Source organism: Arachis hypogaea, chromosome 15 (genome assembly GCF_003086295.3).
Source record: "Arachis hypogaea cultivar Tifrunner chromosome 15, arahy.Tifrunner.gnm2.J5K5, whole genome shotgun sequence".
NCBI lineage: Eukaryota > Viridiplantae > Streptophyta > Magnoliopsida > Fabales > Fabaceae > Arachis > Arachis hypogaea.
The window spans coordinates 152677980-152701250 of record NC_092050.1 but is presented as its reverse complement, the minus strand read 5'-3'; the positions used below and the strand labels follow the sequence as shown (position 1 = coordinate 152701250).

The 23271-nt window shown below is 34.5% G+C and overlaps 1 protein-coding gene across 1 annotated transcript; it reads right to left on the bottom strand.

Moving 5' to 3' along the window:
- Nucleotides 1-1339: 1339 nt before the first annotated feature.
- LOC112751418 (nuclear pore complex protein GP210) lies at nucleotides 1340-21312 on the bottom strand. The gene is made up of 36 exons (XM_025800554.3): nucleotides 20754-21312; nucleotides 19929-20194; nucleotides 19604-19770; nucleotides 19312-19528; nucleotides 18647-18993; nucleotides 16596-16772; nucleotides 16246-16375; nucleotides 16002-16150; nucleotides 15410-15521; nucleotides 14741-15327; nucleotides 14511-14634; nucleotides 14159-14433; nucleotides 13325-13432; nucleotides 13068-13130; nucleotides 12442-12633; nucleotides 12172-12231; nucleotides 11492-11560; nucleotides 11121-11267; nucleotides 10899-11018; nucleotides 10653-10772; nucleotides 9411-9566; nucleotides 9256-9318; nucleotides 7529-7638; nucleotides 6763-7171; nucleotides 6249-6351; nucleotides 6050-6162; nucleotides 5693-5764; nucleotides 4757-4832; nucleotides 3569-3676; nucleotides 3305-3446; nucleotides 3146-3217; nucleotides 2834-3050; nucleotides 2571-2637; nucleotides 2361-2452; nucleotides 2012-2072; nucleotides 1340-1891 (listed from the first exon to the last, which is right to left on the bottom strand). The coding sequence occupies exons 1-36, from the start codon at nucleotides 20948-20950 to the stop codon at nucleotides 1536-1538; spliced, it is 5844 nt and encodes a 1947-aa protein (XP_025656339.1). The 5' UTR covers nucleotides 20951-21312; the 3' UTR covers nucleotides 1340-1535.
- Nucleotides 21313-23271: the final 1959 nt, after the last annotated feature.

The following is a 23271-nucleotide window of genomic DNA, read 5'->3' as shown; positions in this document are numbered from 1 at the left end:
AGTTTTAACTCCTATACTATCTTGGAGGACTATACTTTATATTAATTTTTTTAACATCAAAAGTCCTGGTAATAATTTTTTAGATGCTAATGAATCAGATGATGATTTTTAATAAATTTTTAGAAATTGTTTAATGTTCCGTTTTACATTCATAAGTTTATAAAAATATAGATTTTCTAGAATTTGAACTAAAACACAAAAGTTGGATTTCTATTCTTATTTGTTTTTATTTTTTTGATATTTTATTTGAATCCAAATGGGGTATTTTCTTATTGATATTTATATTTTAAAATTAATACAATTAACTTAAAAGTAATAAATGTCAATAATCTATATCAATACTAAATCGAATCAACTATATTTGATTTACTATTGATATACTTGTAAACATAGAGAGTTGATTAAAAACCTTAAAGAATAAGGATTTGATTAGTATGTTAGTATGCTCAAGGATAATTTGTTATGGCAGCATATCATCCACTCCCATACTATGCATATATTAAAAATCAGCTAAAATCAGCTATCAACTCAGTCACTCATATATAATACATGTTAAAATATAAAATACATATTAAAAATAAGTTAAACAATACTTGTATTTATATAAATACGTAATACCTAATTTAGTAGTTGTTTTTTTTCCGTGTATATAATATTTTTTAATCCCTCTTAAGCGTCACTCACACCGGCAACAGTCCTATCACCCAAAACGCATGTCTTATTTCAGCCTTAATTATTTCATGCTTCATTGGTTCAGCGCATTTTACTTCTACCTACACAGCACGATAAAGGAAACTTGCTCAATTGATAAGAATTTCATGCATTAATAAAACAGAATACAATAGGTTAAAGGAAAAATGTTGAGTATTTTAGTAATTTTCGATGCCTCTCTCACATTAGCTAAAACAACAATCTTTCGGTTCTTTTTTTATAGGTATCTACAATTTTAAGATTTTTAAGATATAATTGCCTGCAACTTGAAGATCTATTGTGGTCATCAAGTTTTTATTACTACATCAAAATGCTCCATTAAATTCTACCCTTTAGATATATTAATAAAAAAGATGTTTAGTCTGGATTTAACTGGAATATCGATGTCCAACTTCTAAATCGAAACATTTTAAACAAGTCCCAAAAGACATCAGCATTCAGCATGCGTGGTAGTTTTCCAAACTCCCTTTTTAACACGCAACAAATTTTAACAAGAAACAGGGAAATTTCATTTTACCAGTCTCTTATGTATGGACGCTTTTTTTTTAATTTATATGGTTGTGCTTTTATTCTCCCCGGGAATGTTTATTAGTTTCCACCCTTTCACGTGCATGGTAACATCATCACATTCACAACAACATTAACCTAGCAACCATACAAATAAATGGACACTAATTAATACAGAATGCTAGCATACATTCTTAAATTTACAATACTAATTACCAAAATTGTCATTGAGAAGATTATACAACAATGAGTGCAAGAGTGCACTCCACCTATGTGTGATGAGAATAGTGGGAGGTGTCAATTAGGCCATGAAAACCCTAAAACGTATTCTGTGGATTAACCCTTCTCCTTTCTCGCTTGTAGTATGGAGTTTCATCAATAGTTCTCCTCACATATTCTACAAAAGGTTGTGGCGTCCGAGGAGACATTTCCTTTACAATGGCAGGGCTGCTTCTTTCCGGTGTGATAGGTGCTGCTGCAGCGCTGCTTGCGGTAGCCGGAGCACGGGTTTGTTGAGATCTCACTCGTCCATCCAAGAAGCCAAAAATCCACGCTATGAGAGTTGACAGCAGAAGTGTCCCCAGTAAGATTGCAATGAGGGCTTTATCAAAGGTTCCACTGGACGACGCTGTTTCCTCAGGTTCATAGTTTACACCTATTTCTACTCTCTGGCCTGTAAAACAGATCAAGAAAAATTAAACTTGTGATCATGCTCAGTCCTTGCATGTTTTGATAAGAAATTCAAAAATTGCTGATAGGAATCAAATTCTATCAGCCTTCGAGATTAGCTAACCAGTAGCTGGAAGTGTGACGATGATTTTGTCCTGGAATCTCTTGTTTTTCAGCACTTTCACCTGGAAACAGAAACAAGAAAAGGGGACCAGTTCAGCAATCAGTTGCAACTTTACAGGTGATAATTTTTTAGCATTTAACAGCAGCACAGAGAAAAGAAACACAAGGCTCATTTGAGGCAGCTCAGTGCAAAAGGCTTCCATCAAGTGGAATCAATAGATGTATGCAGCATTATTAACCTTAACGATGTGCCAAGCCACCAAATACCTTGGGAAAACCAATTGTGTACATCTACACTAAAAAATAATTTCAAATTCAGGTTTACTTTGAACCAGAGTAAAACCACTCGCCTCATATTGTGCCAGGCCTCGAATGCCAAAATCTTCTTTATGAATTGGACTAACCATAACCAAATCTTGGTGATGCCATTGAATTTCAACATCTACAATATGGTAGAAGGCAGAGGTCAAATATTCTGAAGATAGTAGCAAATATGCAAAAACTGGAAATTGGCAATGACATTCTTTTACTCAAATGCTAAAGCAAGGTATGTAATTTACCAGTATTTCCCAAGATGGTTATACTACTTCTGTTAGAGACTGGAGACAGATTCAGTTGCATTGAATTCTGAGGGAACACAAAAATTAACATTTTTAGCATCACAAACTAAACTTTTATAGTTTGTTCCACCACTCATATTTGAGGCATCATGAGATCGAGGGCATTCAACAGGAGAAAAAATAAAATCAACACTTCTGTCATGCAAATACTCAAGCAATGAGATGGAAAAAGACAATCCAATTTTGCTGTTAGTATGCCATACCTTGCCCATCTCCTTTACAGAAAACCCTCCAATAAAAAGTGCTGAAGCAGATCCCGAAATACTATTATGTTGTCTAAGGGAAGCATATATGGAGAGAGATATGTCTCGTCTCGAGCCTTCTAACTTGGGTACTGAGTGCACCAAATGCTCTGGTGAGTAAGGGAAGAAAAGACAGTATGTGTTGCCAGAGTCCAAATCCAGCCATGGCTTCACGTACCTTCAGTTAATTCGAAAAGAAAACATACATATAAAATAATGAACAGAGTGTTGAAGGAATTAAAAGATGAGAAAAATGAGAAGAGATCGAAATACCCCACGTATGGTGGATCTACTCTACAATCAAACGAAACTCCATTGTTTCCTCCAGGTGAACCAGCACTAATGCTGTAGGTATTAATATCAATTATTCAGTCATGAAAATAGATAGTTCCTTTCAAACAAAATGCATGTCTAGGATTGTAATTCACAAACCTTAGCTTCACGGGGAAGTTGTATCCTTTTGTAGGGTATGGAACATTAGTTAACATCTCTTTCGGAGCATCAACAGAAATGGTATCTCCTTTTAACACTGTAATTGTTGTTTGCAGTTTTGATCTTGCATACTGGAAAGACACTGTTGGTAATAACAAATTTCAACCATAAATTTGTATAAGAGTTTCTAAAGCAAAATCTCTAGGCAACGACAATTGCACAGTTAAGTTCATTTTCTGTACTTAAAAATTAATATTTCAGCACCTTGGGCTGAACCTTCCCCAATAGCTTTGACCATCCCAGATATTGGGTCAACCGATATGACACTTCCATTTGTGGTAAACCACTGTCCAGAAACAGTATCGCTCAAACCTAAAATATGAAATCAGAATGACATTATCGTTCATGAAAAAATAGAAAGGAGAAGATTGAAGGGTCGAACCCAAACTCCTTCAAGAAATTGAAAATAACTGTGCCATGCTGACAGACTTAGAGCAAGAACTGACACAATATCTAATACAGATACATCACATGGATATAGCCTGGGACAAATACTAAAAAATAAAAAAATAAAAGTAATAAGACAAGTAGGTCTCTGTAGAATTTTGTGATGGACATATAAATCCCTAAAGAAAAAAGTACCAAGTCCTTGAAAGCTTTTTGTTATGGACTTATAGGTTCTAGAGGGAAAAAAGTACAAAACACGTTCTTGAAAAATTGCAGCACTGGATTTATAAGTCCATGATGAAAAGACAAAACATGTCCAAGTTGCAATTCTTCAAGGACTTGGTATTTTTTCTCTCAAGAACTTGGAAGTCCATCACAATTTTCTCAAGAACTTACTTGGTACTTTTTCTTCTTCAAGGACTTATAATTCCATCACAAAAGTCTTCAAGGACCTATTTATCCTATTACTCAAAAGAAATAAAAAGCATGATAAAGCGACCAAAAGTTAAGTAAATGTACTGTCTATATAGTAATTGTGCTAAGTGACTTTAAGTGTCCAATAAGTTTAAATGCTTAATTTGTATGAGCCTATTTGAGTATGATATCGCAATACACATGCACTTGTCCTATTCCCCAAGCACACAGATACATACAAGGATACTAAAGAATTGAGATATCCAATTCTCATATTTATTTATTTTTACATTGTTTTACAAATAGGAGTAATGAAAAAACAGTGACTATATCATCATTATCTGTCTTCTATGGTATTCATCTTGCAAAAGAAAGTCTATGTGCTTCCTAGCTGAGAAACAACTTTTACTAGAATCCTACGTTAAGTTGCAGCTGCATGCATAATTCTTCACCTCATGTTTATAGAGAAGTTCATAATTCATACTTATCTATAGTGTAAATATTACTTCCATGAAGAACAAATATTTTTATTACTGTTAAGTCGGTTTTTTCATGAAAGTGAAAGCATTCCAGCAAATCAAAATAACAAACCTTTTACGCTGAAGTTAAGAGGGCTTCCAATGTGAATGACTGGATTTTGAGGATGTATATGAGCACCAACTTTAATCTGTTGGGGAAAAAAGCCTATTTAGATAATGCAACAGGACAGAGAAAGAGGAGAGAAAGATCTGATCTAGTGATATTAAATTGACTCTTAAGGTATTATTTCTCTTAAGTTGACAAAAACGAAATAGAGATGACGTAGATCTACAGAATTAACTGGTCCTAAAAGGTAAAATGACCTCGAACACAATTACCAGCATATTTTAAGAGCATCAGCATGATATGATTTATGTGTTGTCATAATAATACAGGTTTCCAAAATATTTAGCATAATGCATAAAGAGATCTAGACATAGGGGTGTTCATGGATCGGATCCGATCCGCATATCCGCATTATCCGAATCCGATCCGAAAATTGTGGATACCGATCTGATCTGCAAGGCTATCGGATCGGATCCGATCCGCACACTAATAAGATCGGATTGCGGATTTCATGTAAGTATCTGCATATCCGCAGATCCACAAAAGTAAATAAATAAATAAGTAAATATTCTTTTAATGTTTTATTTCAACTAATAATTATCATATATGTTGTATTATTTTATTTTTATTATTTAAGAAAAGTATGTTTAATAATAATTTAAGAGTAAACATGTTTAAAAGAGTAGAAAAATAGTATTTTATTGATATTCTTTTAATAAAATAAACTTTTTAAAATATTTATATGTTTTGCGGATATATTAGAGATCCGATCCGCAAATGTGCAGATCAGATCCAAGCTTAGAAATCGCAGATATTGGATCCGATCCAATGATTTTAGTGCGGATCGAATCGAGATTTTGGCCATATCCGATCTGATCCGCGTTGTGGAGCTGTAACTTGATTTTTCTAAACTACATTTTTTTAAAACAAGCAAATACTTACAAGCACATAATCTGATTTTTGTGGAGCTTCACCAATTGATGCACGCACAAGAGCTTTACCTTGTCGAATTGCCTTCATGAGTCAGCCAGGACAATATTTCAATTAGTTTATTTAGCTGAGCAAAGCAATTTCAGTGGATGTAAAAAAAAAATACTAAAGTACCAGACATCAGTCTGCACCATAAACAAACATAATATGGTCTTATGTCATCCCCACATGGATGAGCTAGTTCAATTTGATCACCAAAATAAAAGGGTACCAGAAATCAAAGAATATGCAAGCTGACCATTCTTGCACTGCTTTTGCTCAAGATTCTATAAACCATGAAAAGTTATTTCTGATGGAAACCATCAATACCTTGACATGTACAGTCCCTTTTCCATCAGCTGTTCCGTTTATGTGAAGAATATCAGGGTAGTTACTTTCAACATAAAAAGGCACTGCATTGTATGCTTCATAAAAAGGATTTCCTGTAGAAACATAGGAGGACACAACAGCCAATGAGAATTCAGTCTGAAGTTTCTAACTGTGATTCATCATTGAGGGGTATTGATACCTAAATAATCATAAAAGCTAGTTGGAAGATCAAATTCTGCACCAACAGCAAGGTTAACAACACTGAGAAGAACCTCCTTATTGGCTATTCTTATCTGACTGACCTGATCATAAAATAGAAATATTAAGATGTTAGAATTTCCAAACCAATAAAAATGTCAAAAATGCAAACGACATGGTCAATAAATAGATCTTGCTGTTTTGACAAGATAGAATGGTGCCTAGAAGTGAAACCCAAAAGACGTTGGCCATAACATTACCACAATAAGGCCAACTGATATTTCAAAAGCTTTTCTCTAACACAATGCAGGCCTCTGTACTCAACTAATGAAAACAAACTAAGTGGGGAAGAAGTTAAAAACATTTTGTATTATAAGTTCCATAGTGTGATGTCAAAAGTTAACAATTCTAGCAAAAAACAGAATGGATCAAAGATGAAAAATGTCGGTTTATACTCTCGAAGGAGTAAAGACCTCCCCTCAATAAAGAAGTAAGTGAAAGATAAAATTCCGTACCTCAGCAACCTTTACACAAGAAGCTATCTCTGTTCTTCCTGTGTTACGATCTTTAGCTTGAATGCAGGCAAGATTATTACTTGCAGTTGTTTTAATTCTGTCCCCATCAATGGATATGTCATCCTTTTGCAGAGAATTTTTCTCCAAACTTTTCAATAAAGAATAAATAATGGCTCCTTTACGATTATGACTATCAAACTGCGAATAAGATTCTGATGATGAAGGCAATAGGCTTGTAGTTTCATAATGGGGAGGAAGAATCCAGGTTATTGGGACCCCCAAAGCCAAGGGAAGATCAGGAACCACTGTCACTGATAAAGATGAACTGTAAAACCTTGACTGCGGCTTTGAACGAGAAGTTGAGAGTTCACACGAAAATGACACAGCAACACTGGTCTTGCCTGCAGACCTGAACAAAATATGAACTTATTATATATTTCTCTACAGTACTTTTCAAATTCTTTACAATGATTCATAAAGCTATTCAAAGTATGTTTCATATACACTTTTACACTGCTTCTTACAAGGAATTAATTTCAGCAGTGTAACGTGATATAATTAAACAATAAAACCAACTCAAGGGGTTGAGGATGTGTGCACAAAATATGTTGGAAGCATACACAGTATTATTCAGATTTGGATAACATAATATGATGTAGTACAGGGACTTGATAGCAATTATAAGATACAAAAAATCAAATCATTTATGTCCATTTTAAATATTTTTACACAAACTATATGAACAGAAATGGTGCACAACATATACCTTCCATACAAGACATTAATAAAGCCAAGGTCATTCTCATCCCCGGAACCACTAACTTGACTTTCTTCGGAAGCACTAAGCAAGCTTTCTGCCATTTTGAAACTCAATATCTAAATAAACAAAGCAAAGTCATTATTCTCTTTGAAGAACCCGATAAATATATGGAAAATAAGGGCAGTGAGATTTGTAAGATATAATCATTCATGTACCTCCTCCTATCAATTTAAGCTTTTGGGATAAGCGGCTTCAAGATATGATATCAAGGCTTTTGTGATTAAAAGGCTTAGAGTTCAATCCTTATTACCCCAAAAAGAAAGAATTTAAGCATAAGTTGAAAAAAAATATTCATGACATGACATCAAAGCTTTTCTGATTACGTTTAGAGTTCAATCCTTATTAGCCCAAAAAGAAAGAATTTAAGCATAAGGCAGAAGAGGGGAACAAAAAAGAGAAAGAAAACTTATACAATATACAAAAAATCATGCTTCAAGCCCAAAAAAAGCTTTTGCATGAGGGACGCATTACATAACCATTCAAGTATCTATTAGCTTAAGCTTTTGAAATAAGTGATCTCATAACATGGTATCAAGGCTTTTATGACCTTGATCTTTATTATCCCAAAAGAAAAAAAATTTAGCATAAGACAAATAAAAAGAAGAAGAAAAAAACATTCATGCAAACCCAAAGCCAAGCTTTTTGGATAAGTGCTTTCATGACATGGTTTCAAAGCCCCAATGATTAAAAGATCTGGAGTCCGATCCTTGTTATCCCCCAAAAGAAACAAATTGGACATAAGGCACAATAAAAAAAAAAAAAAAGAAAAGAAAAAGCTCTATGCACAATCACGCTTCAAGCCCAAAAAAGTCCTGCGTGAAGAGGTGTGTTAGATATTTAACCATTCATGCTCCTCTTCTTATCAGCTTAAACTTTTGGGACAAGTTCTGCTACAACAGGATTGTTCCCATTATCGAAAATGTTTTCATCACAGATAAGTCCTTGGAAGATCATGCTCGTGCAGTTTATTTTCATTAATACTTGAAAAAGCTACAGTAACTTGTTGGCATTATTTCAGCTTCAGGTGTGTCTTAAGGTTTCTGCTTGGATAACTTAACTGTAAATGTAATAGCTCGGCTATCAACTTTGGTAACTGTTTTTCTTAAGGTTGAGATTGGGATCTGTAAAGTATGGCTATATCATTGAAATAAAATTGTGGTGCTTTGGTATCATGATAGGCAGATGGGGTGACATGGTTGAGAATTAGCAACTCCACTATCAGAACCATAGATTCTGTGTAGATTGGAAACCTCTGATTTGTTGTAGTCTTTGACACTTTTTGTGTTTCAAGATACAGTTATACTACTAAAAGGGATATTGTATATAGTGCATGCTTCCAGCATGTGCAATGTGGTCCTTAAATACATAGGAATGCTCAAATATAAAAAGCAATGGGAAGTCTCAATTTGAGTTTTAACATCTTCATTTTCAGTAATGGTTTTTTTAGAGCACAATATATCCTTCCAACTCCATTGTATTTTTCTTGATAGGCATAACTTTTAGGCCACTACGATCTTTATATTCCCAGGGGTTACAAACTTTAGTATACATCACGTGATTATGTAACTTACGTTGCACTTGTTAACTGCTCCCTAATGCATTTGTTAGCTATATAGAAAAGAAAAGGAATTTTGTGTTGAAATGGGAAGATAGATTTGAAGATAAAACCAAACCTTTTCATCTTCAATAGTCCAGTGGTAATTTTTGCACAGCTCATAAAATGAAAACAAGTTTCCCTGACAATATCAAAAAGAACAGCCATTAAGATATAGATTAAAAAGGAATGGAAACTTTTCTCTTTCTTTTTAATTGTTATTTTAACCATCACCTCAGGAAATAATGGATAAATTGGCAATTTGCGGCCAACCCCAAGTTGTTCACTCTGCACATGCAATTTGACAGTAGATGGAACTCCCACCCTTAAACTGCTCTGTGCTTCACAAATAACATTGTTCCCGTTCACAAGCACACTGGCAATAATTGTCTGACAATAGTAATGTCGTAGCTTAGATTAAGATCTTCCACAAACCAGATATACTTAAATATAGGATGCATAAAGTACAACATGTTAAAAGAAATGAATATAAATCAGGTTTATTTCAAGCAGACAATTTGAATGATTTGCATGTGTTTCTTTTTTTTATTTTCCATTAGGAATGGCAAAGAAGAAGCACATGAGCAGAAGAAAGATATACACTCAAAATCATAAAATGTTAGAGATCTATGATTATGTTTTTGTAAAATAACGAAATGAACTGAATAATTAAAGCCATAGCAGATAACTACAATATTTTCCTTTTTTTTCTCATTCCTAAAATGTCTGCAGTGCCCCAACAGTAATTGTTCCATGCTTGCAAGGGAAATTTATAGCTTTCAATATAAAAGAATAACAAAAAAGCTTTTCATGAAATAAGAAATCCATTATGACAAGGAGAATAAATTAATGGATAAAGAATCCTCCTAATGTAAAAGCAAAACACAAACAAACAAAGAGAACATCAGCAATGCAAAGCTGCGTAGATCCTCAACATACCAATACAACAACAAAACAAAGCCTTATCCCACTAGGTGGGGTCGGCTATCCTCAACATACCAATAAAGGAAAGAAAAGTTTTCCTCTGAACAGTCCATATAACGTATAATGTATGAGCAAAAGGAAACAGGACAATCCTCATTTGCCCAATATTCCAAAAAAGCCATTCTTTTACTACTCTGACTAACACCCAATCAGGTGAAAATCCATACGCCATTGTGCACATAGCCAAAGCTTAGGTAGTGTTGAAAACATACTTTCACGGTTTTACCTACTATTAGGCAGATGGTGGCGTATATTATTATATATCAACAGCATGCCAGTCCTAATGACATGATCATTACAAATGCAGCAACAGAAACTACTGTGTTCAGCCAAAGTACAGAATCTGTCTTGTCTAGACGTAAAAAAGTAAGGTTTGCAATACATAATCAGCTAAACTATGCATAAACATGAATCTCTGCATTTTGCACAACAAAAATTAAAATTCGAGATAACATCAAGAAGTTATGAGTCTGAATGTATTTCACATCTTACAGTGTTCCCAACAGAAATTGCCAAGAGCCTTCCAGAATATCTATCAATACTTGCAATTTTATCATTTTCAATCGAATACTCAACATTAACACCAAGAGTTGGGCCTCCTTTCATGGCCAGCTGAGCAAACAAATTAAATAAAATAGCGTCACCACAAAACCAACAAAAATAAAACACAAAACAAAGACTCCATAAAAAAGAAAAATAAAATTCACACTGAATGCGCTACAGTGCTACAGTACATACCACATATGATGCACCAGGAAGCAGGAAGATATCACGAGGGTGTATTACTGGCGGTGCATATACTTCCACCTTAATAGCTTGACTCTGTATTATATGTCCAGAATGTTGAACAGCACTGACCTGGTTTCAATGAATTAAAAGAATAACTTTTTGACTTTTCAGGAGTCTAATAAAAATTGGATTGGTGAAGTTCAAGATTTTAAGGTTTGACAATAGACTTACATGAAGGGTTGTAATTCCAAGATGTCTCCCCCTTATTTTAAAACTTGGTGCATTAACATGTCCACCTACAAGACTTGAGAAATTGTCGGAATCCAGCAGCTCAAGTATACCATCCTCAACATGTACATGAAGAGTCATGTAAACAAACTGCAGAATATTTTCCAAATCATTAACTTGTGAATCAAAATAGAAAAAAATCACTATAATCTGTTCCTATAGGTGAATAGAAGACAATCACGTCCAAGAGGACCAATAAAATCAGTAAGATAATAATCATGTAGATCATATTCAAGTCAGTTCATATTACATCAGTGTCCCACACAATCAAACCATTGTAGCCAAAGCAAAAGAAAATTCAAAACAATTCGAACCTGAGAAGCAAGAAAATTCCTTCCATCATTAGTACCAGCCAATAAGTCAATAGTTTGCAAACCTCCCTCCTACAAATATCAGAATAACATCAATTCTAGGTTTGATAGATATCAGTAATTCAGTATATTACATTTTAAAGTGACAACATAATATCATAAAGCAGCATGCAAGCTCAATATCCACATAGTAGAAGTTTTCATCAGAAAATTCATGAGGAAATGTTCCCTCCTTTAAACTAATGAAAAGGAATTCACATTGAGTGCAAAAACCAAGATCAACAAGCGGTGCAAGCATTTATCCTTTCCTTTCCTTGTATTTTTTTCATGCCAAAGTAGACAGATTGTAATACAGATTTCCTCAGCTCTAATCAGTCAAGAAAGTACAGCACTTAATTTTATGACATGTAAAATAGATTCCATATAATTCTGTAAGAAATAAAGAAAACCCAAAATTGGTGACATTGTTAAGAACTAGATATAGATGATAATCAATTTGGTTGAATATGGATTAAATTCTTATAAGCTTTGAATATCATTCAGGATGGACCAGGCTAAGGTGTTATTCAGCTACCTTCCAGAGTAGTTACCCGTTTCTGTGGGAACATTTGATAAGTGTCCATTTTAAGAAAATCTCAAGACCCAGTTAGGGCTGAAACTAGAAAGACTTCGAAAAAAATTACCATCAAGCTAATCTCCTCTCCTGATGCGATCTTAATCCATTCTATATCTGCTACTTGGACCTGTAATGGTTAATAATAACAAGCGTCAAACACTAAATAACAGCTGATTATCGTACAATGGGACCAAGTTACATCACAGTAAAGAATACAAAGGAACGAAAATTTCATATCCTATTGACACTAATTGGTAATAACTTTTTAAGTCATGATACAACAAAAACGTATCCTTATCCACAAGGTGTTACAACAACATGGAACAAGGGAGCTTACAAGGGCAGATGCTCTTGGTGGAGGAGTTAGCCCAATGTCATACAAAGTCAGATTAGCTATCCCTAATCCTTTTGGAGAGAGAATTAGTTGAAAGCATTCTAGTCCTGATGGTGGCTGGGTGACTTCCACAACTTGAGAATCATTTGTAACAGCTTCCAAGAAACAGCTTCCACCAGTAATTGACAAATTTACCTGGAAGCAAACATATAAGATAGTTAAACAGCCCTTAAATAATAAGTCCAACACACTAAAAGTTTAATCAGTAGTGATTGACAACTTCCAAAAGTTACCCATGCTCTTCTTACATAATATGTTTTATTCACCTCTCCCAGTTCCCATGTAATTATATTATATATTGGGCCATGAGGAGTCCATGAGTATATCATCTATTTTATAAATATTTTTTGGTAGACTTTAATTTTTGGGTAGATATTTGTGTTGTCAATTAATTGTAATTGTTAAAATTCATGTCTACCGCTAATCCTTTTTTTTTTACAAGGCAATTTCACATAATATGAACAGTGAAATTATCCAAGGTGGTTGACTACTGTAAATTCTTGAAGGTGAAATAATTCTACCATAATGTGTTAGTGTTCAACAAAGAATTAGTAAATATATTGAGTTACCTTTGCCTTAGGATTGAAATATATCAAGTTGAACTCTGGATCAACTCTTAGGGTAGAAACTAGCTGCATCGTTGAACAAAGATATCTTTTCAACACATAATACAAACAATTGAGATATAGGTGATACAAAATCCCATCACAACTAACAGAAACGCAGCAAGACGTAGAACTAGACCAGAAAGCGAAATCATATTTAATCAAGAAAAGAAAAAAAGATCAGCTCCATATTGAAGAGTCACTATTACAGTAGATAGTACCTGTAACCGAATTGCATCTGTTAGCAAATTTTCTCTTTCACGAAACAGGTGAGATGTATTGTATTCCAAGCTGCCAATGAAGCCAGTAACAGTAGCACGAACAATGCACTAACAGACACAGCATTTAATGTCATGTAAGTTATCCATGAATTAGTTCAAGACTTCAAGGTAAGTAAAAAGGATTTGGATTCTCTAAAGTTTGAATTTCACTTTAGAGAGTAAAGTGTGATCTTCTACCCTTGAATAGTTTCTCTTTCATATTTATTATTGGTCCCACCTATGAAATCAATGGTGAGAGATCACACTTTATTCTCTAAAGTGAAATTCAAACTTTAGAGGATCCAAATCCAAGTAAAAATGATCAAAGATGGATTAGAAACAAGGGAAAAGATTCAAATGGATGTTACACAGTCAATGCATAATAAAGTCTCTGTTGAAATTTATTAAAAGTACTACACTACTCATGCAAGAAAATCTTTAAGCATAACTCTCAGACTAAACAACATTCCTATAACATACCAAATAGTAGCAACAACAATTACTCTTTTTCTTGGGTAGAGAAAGAAATTTATTGAAAAAGAAAAGAACTAATTTATAGATCACAAGGTATAAAAATTAAAATATTGATACACTAACTTGACATGTGCTAACTACAAAGTGTTAGTGGGACATACATGAACAAAAACAATGCCAAAGGCATGCTGAAATAAAATGGTTTTTTAGGACAGCAAGTTTCAACAAACAATCAAGTTATTAAAATACAAAAAGTTGCCAAATATAAAAACAGGAGAGACAGTAAATAAAATGACACATTTAACAGAAATATTTTAGTACCAATCCTGATTCATTTCGCAAGACCAAGAATCTCTCCCAGTTGTTGGACTTCACAATCTCAAAAGCATAATCCCAATATGCTAGTCCCTCACAACTGCTAAGCTCCCACCTCAAACTGAGAGAAGATGAGTTTGCAAAAGGTTCTCCAGAATCACTAATACCAGCAGCCGATACCCGAATAGTGCGTCCATTTGCCACAGTAACAGGGGAATTTCGAAGTTGCCCCGAACTACGGTCAGCTTGAGCTGCGGCTCTAATAATTACGTGTTCATTCACTGTAAAGCATAACTCAGATTATCACAATGTTGTTCTGTCGACGAGAAAAAACTCACATTGTACAAAAGATGTCAACCTGGTTCGTCAGCGATGACTACAATATGAGAAGGAATGCTACAAGTAACCGACAGCCAAACTTCAGCTACTGAAGGAAGAGGATGATCATCTCCCACCAAGTTCCCACGTTTGAAAAGAAGTTTCTGAGTCATTTAAAAGAAGAAAGGGTATTATTTGCTAACTCTTACATCCTCTTAAATTTTAAATACATTGAGAAACTTTCAACCATTAAAAAAGGCTGCAACTTACAAAGGTTCCCAGTGTTTGACATGAAACTCCATACAAACTGTTATAGCTACCAGATAACCTATGCACAAGAACTCCATTTTCAACCAGAGCATTATCCTGACGTATAACATTCACAGTTTCAATAAAATCAACACCTTTGTCCCACTGTTCAGGTCCACCAACAAGTAATATGTCTAAACTTGTCCCAGGGACAAGGTATAACTCCTCTAACGTATGAGATTGCTTATTACTTTTTGTTTGAGCCAAGTCAAGCCAGTAACCACCAAATTTGTTTCCATCACTAGCCTGTTGCACAATAAGGGGTACATATGCCGCAACACGAAATGATGCTTTTAAGACAACAGGACCATGACTGTATTCATTATATTCTTTAGAAAGTATGGCATGGATCACAGCATGACCAGGATTCAAAGCATATAAATGTGTCCAAGAGCAAGGAAAACCATCAGCTGATGAATGGAACTGAGTATTTGTCGCTGTTTCCAAGTATGATAAGTCCCGAGTTGAATTGACAATTACAAAAGACTCGCTTCCAGCTTTCCATTTAATCAAAGAATTAAAGACATTGCATCTATAAAAGAAGGCACCTGCACAGGAAAAACGAACATAAGCACAAAAGGTCAAGCAGTAAAGTGAAAGGAAACCTAATATTATTTAATATGGTATCACCGTTTGCTGCTTTCATTGTCACAGCAGCTTGAAGGTGTGATCCAACAACAGTTTCTACTGGAAAATTGTGAAGCACAACCATAGAAGATGGGATGGAGACTTCAACAAGGACCTATAAGAAGATAAAAACTACAAAATAAAAATAGTTTCCAATTTACACATGGATAAAAGACAGACAAATTGCACAGAGAAAGTACAATAGGAAACACCTGTCACAAAATATTTAAGAAAGAAAACGTCCCACTATCAACAACAATAATAAGCAAGCATCATGCCAGTAACTGGGGCTGGCTAAATAGATTAGAGGATGCCATACTGTGCTGTCATAAATCTTTTTTATAATCAAATCATTAAATTTGATATCTGTTTTAATAGTTTTAATTATCGTAAGTTGATAGATGCTACTATCTTTTTCCACTGTAGGCAATAACACATACCTAATTGCTACTATCTAACGAGCATCACTTTAACATTTAACTGATATGCTACAAAGCATGAGAAATGCAAAGCTGCTATTAGATTAGGCCACAAAGAACCAAACATTACCAATTTGGTAAATAATGTGAAAAGTAATCGACCTTAATGTCATTACCTCGTCATAATTTAGTGAATCATATATAGAAAACACTTTAATGGTAGCTTTACCAGGCTTTTTTGCCTGAACAATACCAAATGCTGATACAGATACAGTAGATGTGTCTGAAGACAACCATTTGTAGTCGCTCACTGCTTTTGCACAACCTACACCATATAGACATATAGGGATCAAAATTCAGTAAAAGATATCAGAAATAAGCTATATATCTCAAACTGATAGGACAGAAAAAGCTTCCAACCTCCTATGGCCTTCAACTCCACATCTTGATAAACACCAGGGGCCCAAGGCAATAAGATGGTTCTATTTTCATTTTCCAAAGTGAACATCACTTGATCACAAACCATAATCTCTTGCACAACTGTTATAATCTGTAAGGTTTAACAAACAGCATGATTTGGAAAAACTTAAAATAATATTGCTCAGTCTACAAAGCAATACACACCCTCTCACCACCCCTAAACAAAGAAGAGCATGACAACAGAGCATCCCATGGTCCATCAAGAAAAAAGAGGTCACAAATAATTAAAGACAAAGGAATTAAAGAAAAATATATGCTTCTGCAGATAATTTCGAAGAAAAAAGGATCACCTCCTTTTTGTTGTCGGCCCCAGCAGGATAGGTCAAAGAAGCTGTAAATTTTCCAAGTCCAGGGGAATAAGCTTTAAGGATTTTAGAATTCCGCCAGCCATGTTTGACAGCAATATCATTTGAAACCAAAAATGTTTTAAAGTATTTGTGGTCATCATAAACCTTAATATCATCATTCTGCAATACAATGAAAAATGTTGTTAGGAGAAAACTCACAAGCAAAATACAAAACAAATTCAAATAAGAGAAGAAGAAATTGCCTAATATAGATATATAATTAATAAAACAGATGAAACAAGGCCAGCATTGAAAATAGAAAACATCATACAATGCAAACAACACAAAACTGTACAACAATAACCAGTTTTTAAGAAGTTTCCTTATCATTTGAATATGAAAGACACAAATTGCAAACAACATTGAAAAGATTATGAGAGACTTCCTTTGGTGTCGAGCTTTGGAAGCAGGATCACTTGGTGAATCGAGAAGTTTGTTGCCATGATGCCATCCTAAAAAGAAGTCGTGGGCCTCGGCAATAGTGTCTAAGAACATTACTTTGGTGTAAAAATGGCTATGGCGTTTTCCCTTAGAACCTCAATCTCTTTGGCATCAACTTATCGAAATTATATGGTGTGGACAGGAAAGGATGGGATGCTAATTTTGATACTCATGCTACTCATTCTAGCCCTTAGAAATTCATTTCTCAAGGTTACACTACTTTCAAAACCTTGCCCTCCTTTATTGTAGGTGATGGGCTCATTTCTACTTTTGGGAAGACCATTGGAAAGAGATACCTCTTTAAACCTAGCTTTTCCTCATCTCCGTCATCTTTCCTTGCATGATTCTCCTATTTGGTTCTTTTACATTACATATGTTTCCTCTTTCTCTCGGGACTTCCAGTTCTTTTGTAACCCTAATGATAGGGAATCCTCTAAACCTTTGACTCTCCTAGGTCTCTCTGATGATTTTTCTTTGTCTTCCAACCTTGACAAAAGGATAAGGTCTCTTGACTCCTCTGGTAGTTTTAGTTGTACATCCTTCTTCCAATTTTTTACTCACTCCTCTAACACAACTTCTTTCCATGTAGATAAACGCAATTGGAAGTCCAAAGTTCCCTCTAAAGTCAACTTTTTTACATCGACAATTGTGCTTAAGAAAAATTAATACCAATGACTTGCTGCAGGTTTGAAGACCACATAAGACTATCTCCCCTAATGTGTGTGTTATGTCCGGGAAAATTCAAAGTCAAATTCACATCCTTTTTTTTTTTTTTTGCATTACCCAATTGTTGTATTCTTATGGAACAACTTTAGCATCTTTGATGAAAATCGGGTGTCCGTATAATCCTAGAGCAATTTCTATTGACTAGTTTGTTGGATTTGGTTGCAGAAAAGAGGCAAAGGTTTTGTGGCAAAGTTCATTTTTTTTCACCATTTGGACTTTTTGGTTGCAGCATAATGCACACACTTTCAATGAGAGATTTTCTGACAAACATGTTCTATGGAATAAAATTAGACACCTAGCTTCTAGTTGGTGTAAAGCTCATGATCTTTATAGGGGACTTTCCCTCAGACATGTTGAGACACCGGAAAACTATGCTTTATAGATAAATCTTGTGTTTTTTGCTTTTGCTTTTCTATAAGAGAACCCTTATCCGCCAAATTGTTTTATCCTTCTCATCATCTTAATGAACTTCTTTTTTAACCCACCCCACCCTGGACGCGGGGCCGGGGAAAAATTTTTTGCCTGAGTTGACATGGGAAGCAATTTACCTTTGTAGGAAACATTTTCCAAAGAAAAAGTAACAACAGTAGTCTGTTTTAAAGATATTGTCTGAGCCAACAGATTGACTTAACAACTAGTTGGATGACATAACATCTACCAAACGGACAGCAGTTCAATTTATTTTCTAGCATGAATATTTTTTTTAAGTTTTTCTCACCATAACGTTAGAATATAAAAGTATACAGTTGTAGTGATGCCAATCAAATACATAAATGGAAGCTTGTCGTTGAAAAATGAATAAGAGAAAGAAAAAGAATGCAACCTACCTCGGTGATATAAATCTCTTGTGCATCATGAGCATGTGCAAAAACTTTTATCTGGATAAGATACTGATGGCCAGACACAACATACCAACGAGCCGTTTGAGGTATGGAGTCGATTTCTTCGACAGGATCACCAGTACTAGATAAAGGTGCTAGAAATAAACTTAACGAAGCTGGTAGGACGACGTTTAGTGAAGAAACTTGTACATGACCAGCAACCCTTATGTCTTCAACAATGATAGCTGTCATTCCCAAGTTCCATGCATATGCTAATCCTGTCTTTGAGTCAACCTGAGCAACCGAACCATTTGAGACAGACCAGTGATGATGTGGTGACGGTAAAGCAACCACTACAAAAGCCAAATAAAATATTAGTAAGACTTTCAATAAAATGCTGACCAACAGCATAACAGGAAGCATATATAAAGCCAATTAATATGAAGAATAGCACAAGTGTTAGAGGCACGTATTTAGGGCCTATAAACCCATAACCATTCATCATTCAGTATTCAATGTTACTAAAAATTATCCTAACACAAAAATATAAGATTCCTCAACTAGACATGATCAGTTATATTCCTAGCAGCTAGTTCTGCAGTTTACATAATCACGGGAAAAAAGGATTTAAAACTAAGACAGCCACAGCTTTAAATGAAAAATAACAAAACCTTGAGGAACATTTCCCCGAGTGACTTTAAGCGTATAGGGAATGACTGCACCAACAAGGACAAAAACTGGTGAGGGAGGATCAAGTGACATAGCTTCAGCTACAGTGAGAACAATCTCATCAGACAAATTCTTCAACTGTGGCTCAAGCAAAAGCACAGAGACAAGCTCGTGGCCAATCTCAACTCCCCGTACTACATATAGATCTGAAAATACACCCTGCAAAACAGGGTTGGAACGAGTGTTAGCTGTGCATTGGCTAAACACGTTTGAACCTGCTAATCACAGACTTACATTTTCTTCAAGCATTATTTGTATATCCAAGTCACCACAGAGTCCTCCACAATCACTAAGGGGAGAATCCTTTAGAGGAACATTAACAAGGTGATGAGGCAATCCACTGACTTCAGGCATAAGGTTCCACATAAACTGTAAGCCGACTAATGAGGAAAACACATTTTCTGCAGTAAAATAGTGGACTTCAATAAATATTTTCAATCTGATCAAAACACAAGGAGAGAAAATTAAAATAAGAGTTTTGAGGATAACTAAGATAATATACATATATTTGTCAGATAATCCCAAGAAATATACAGCATAAACAAGAATTCACAATGACCTTCACTGTCAAAGGCACGGATGCGTAGTGTAGCAAGTCCATCCAAATCAAGCTTAATAGAATTATGGAATATCTGGATCCTGGATATATTATCAATGAAGACTTTGCATCGAACTACAAACCCAGTATTTACATCAGCAGCATAAACGGCAGTCTCCTTCCGACCACTATAAGGGGCAATTGATCGCAGCCTTGCACTAGTCGAGCACTTGCTGCTAGAGTTGTACTCCGGCAGTACATTTAGTATATCATGATGATCCCATGACCTAACAACGTATTACAAAACATTTAACAAACGATGCTCACGAAAGGACAATTGGAGAACTCAAGGAAGATTCAATGGAAGCTGAGACAAAGAGACTTGGAGAATGAGAGCATATTTCTCATTGACATGAATGAATGAATCATCTTACAGTTATTAGGTACAAAGCTGCTGTATATTGTTTTAATTTTTAACTTAACCCCACTAACAATGCATAGCACTAAGCCACTAACTAACTAATTAACTTTGCAACTCACACTGATCGCATTGTTATCAGGCTTGTATGTTCTTGTTGGTGTATGCATGTGTTTCATTTTTTTTCTTTTTCTTCTTTTTTTTTTTTTTTTGGTATCAGAAGGAAAAAAAATGTAAATAACTGAACTTATAACAGAAATGTATCATGCATGCAGCTCAACCAACTCCATGCAGCTTCTTTCAATTTATTCTCACAAATTCAAATTCAAAGTCGAAATTGTATATAATACTATACTATTACATAAAAAATACTTGAATTGTGCATATATAATACGCAAAAAAAAATGGAGGTTTGAGTTATTATTCACCATTTGAAGCAACCATCACTTCCTTGAAGCCTGTACTCGACAGGGTAAGTCATTTTGGGAGGCAAAAGAAGGTTAACATCTGCAATGTGCGGTCCAGAAGAACCACCATACGGCAACGTTTCATGCACAAATGCGATCAGCACCACCACACAGCTCAGCAACAAAAAAGAAGCGAAGTTTGCCATCATCTCCCACATGAACTAGCTAGTTTCGATCATGAACTACTACACCACTGGATTTTGCATTTCGTTGACGAATATGGTAAGAATCTGAGTCAAAGTGAAGCGAATTGAATTGAAGCGAGTATGGAACTGTGAGAGTGAAGTGGTTTTGATTTTTGGGGATTTTGAGGGTTTAGGGTTTTGGGGAGAAAAGCACGTGCAGGTGCACGTGCAAAGTTAAAGTGCAAGCGTTTTAGTGGGTCGCACGAGTCTATAGTGACAGCTGGCAGGTTCTTATTGGTCTAACCGGTCGGAAGCAACTTTGTCTAGCCCTGAAAATTAAAAAGGGCATTAAAAAAAGTTTCACAAATTTTGAATCTTATACAGTTTAGGTATACGCTATACACTACACTCGGTTCTCATTTTTATAGTTCTGATATAATTAAGGATCAAGGTTTGCGGAGAACTTTATTACTTTTTAATAAAGTTCATTTAGGTAATATAAAAATTTATATTTATCTATATGTATATGTCAATAACTCAATATGTGTCCTTGCGATTTTCGTCAACTTTTTTCGTATTGTTATGGTTGTAGAATTTTGTCAAACAAATAAAGCCCAATCTTTATGCACAAGCTTACTTAGCTGGGCTTCTTGGTATGCGTTTTGGTCAAGAATTCTTTAGTTACGTCATATTTTTTGATAATGGGAAGTGGATCACTCTTGGGCTTGAGTTTGAGAGTTTTTAACTTGTTTGCTTTTTAGTTTGAGTAAATCTTCAGTTCTGGACCACAATTAAAGTGTAATAGAAGGTCGAATTAGTGCAAAAAAAAAAGTTCCAGATATTTTTGTTTTTTCCTCAACGTCTCTCTAAGTCACTGTTTAGAGCCACCACCATGAGAGGTGAATCTGTCCGAAGAGGACACTCAAGACTGAACCGGAAATTGAACCAATTAGGTTATTGGATCATTGGGTTACTAATTCAACCGGTATGTTATTGGTTAAATCGGTTAATCCGGTCCTATATAAATAAAAAATAAAAAATAAAAAATAATTAAAATTTAAAAATTTAAATTTAAAATACATATTTGCACTAACATTTTAAGAATATTAACCTATTTCAAAATAATATGGAACAAGAATAATAAGTATTTTTTATTTTTACTCTATCATAAATATTTTTATTTTGTTTTTATATTAAAATAACTATTATTTTTAAATGTAATAATTTATTTATTAGTTTATATCTATTATACTATTATATACTACAAGTATTTATTCAAAAATAATATTAATAGATATTATATAATTATGAAAAAAATTAAGTGAGTTTATAATTATTGTTAAATAAAAATACAATTAATTTAAGAATGAGTGAGTTTATAACTAAATTTAAAATAAATTAAATTGAAATAAATTATTTGATGAAAGATATTTATATATATTATAATTTGCATATAAATTTACAAAGAACATAATAGCCCAGTGGCTGTAAATGGCACCTCCATTTATGAGAATAGGAGTTTGAATCTTGCCTCAAACATTTTGAACAAATTTTTAATTCCAATTTTCAAGTGGCTCGGTCAGACCGATCTTCACCGACTTTGACCAATTTTTAACGATTCACTCTAGGTTTGACTGGTGACCAGGCCGATATAAGATTCGGTTTATCAGTTTTTTGGTTAAACCGGTCCAATTTTAGTAACTATGGTCCTAAAAGACGAAGAATGGATGCATGGGAATACAGAGAAAAAGCATAGAAAAGTTCTCCCCAACAAGTCCTTCAGTGCGGCTTGCAGCTATAAAAGGAGGTTATATGCCAGAAATGGAGTGTGACAAAGATGACTCTTTCTCAGAGTCGGAAGAAAAAGACTCAGAGGAGGACCAGATCATAGATTGTGAGCAAAACATGAAGGATGGTCAAACCAAACAAAGAAGTCAAAGATCAACGGAGAAATCACAAGGCACATATATCAGAATTGAGAATATAGATGGGATATTTAATGTAGTGATAAATGATACGGGATTGAAGCAGTTGAGGAATCCCTGGTGGGAAACTTTGATTGTCAAGCTTCTCGGGAGGAAAATCTCCTTGCCAGTACTCACCAGAAGATCTGAAGCAATGTAGAGCAAACAAGGAAGCATTTAAGTGATAGATATTGGGAATGATTATTTCACTGTGAAATTTTATACTCAGGAAGACTTGGACTATGCATTAACTGAAGGGCCCTAGAGAATCTTCGATCATTATCTAGCTATAAAGCTATGGAAGCCAAACTTCAACCCTGTTAAAGCTACAATAGACAACATAACAACTTGGGTAAGACTTCTAGGCTTGGTTATAGAGTATTATGAAGA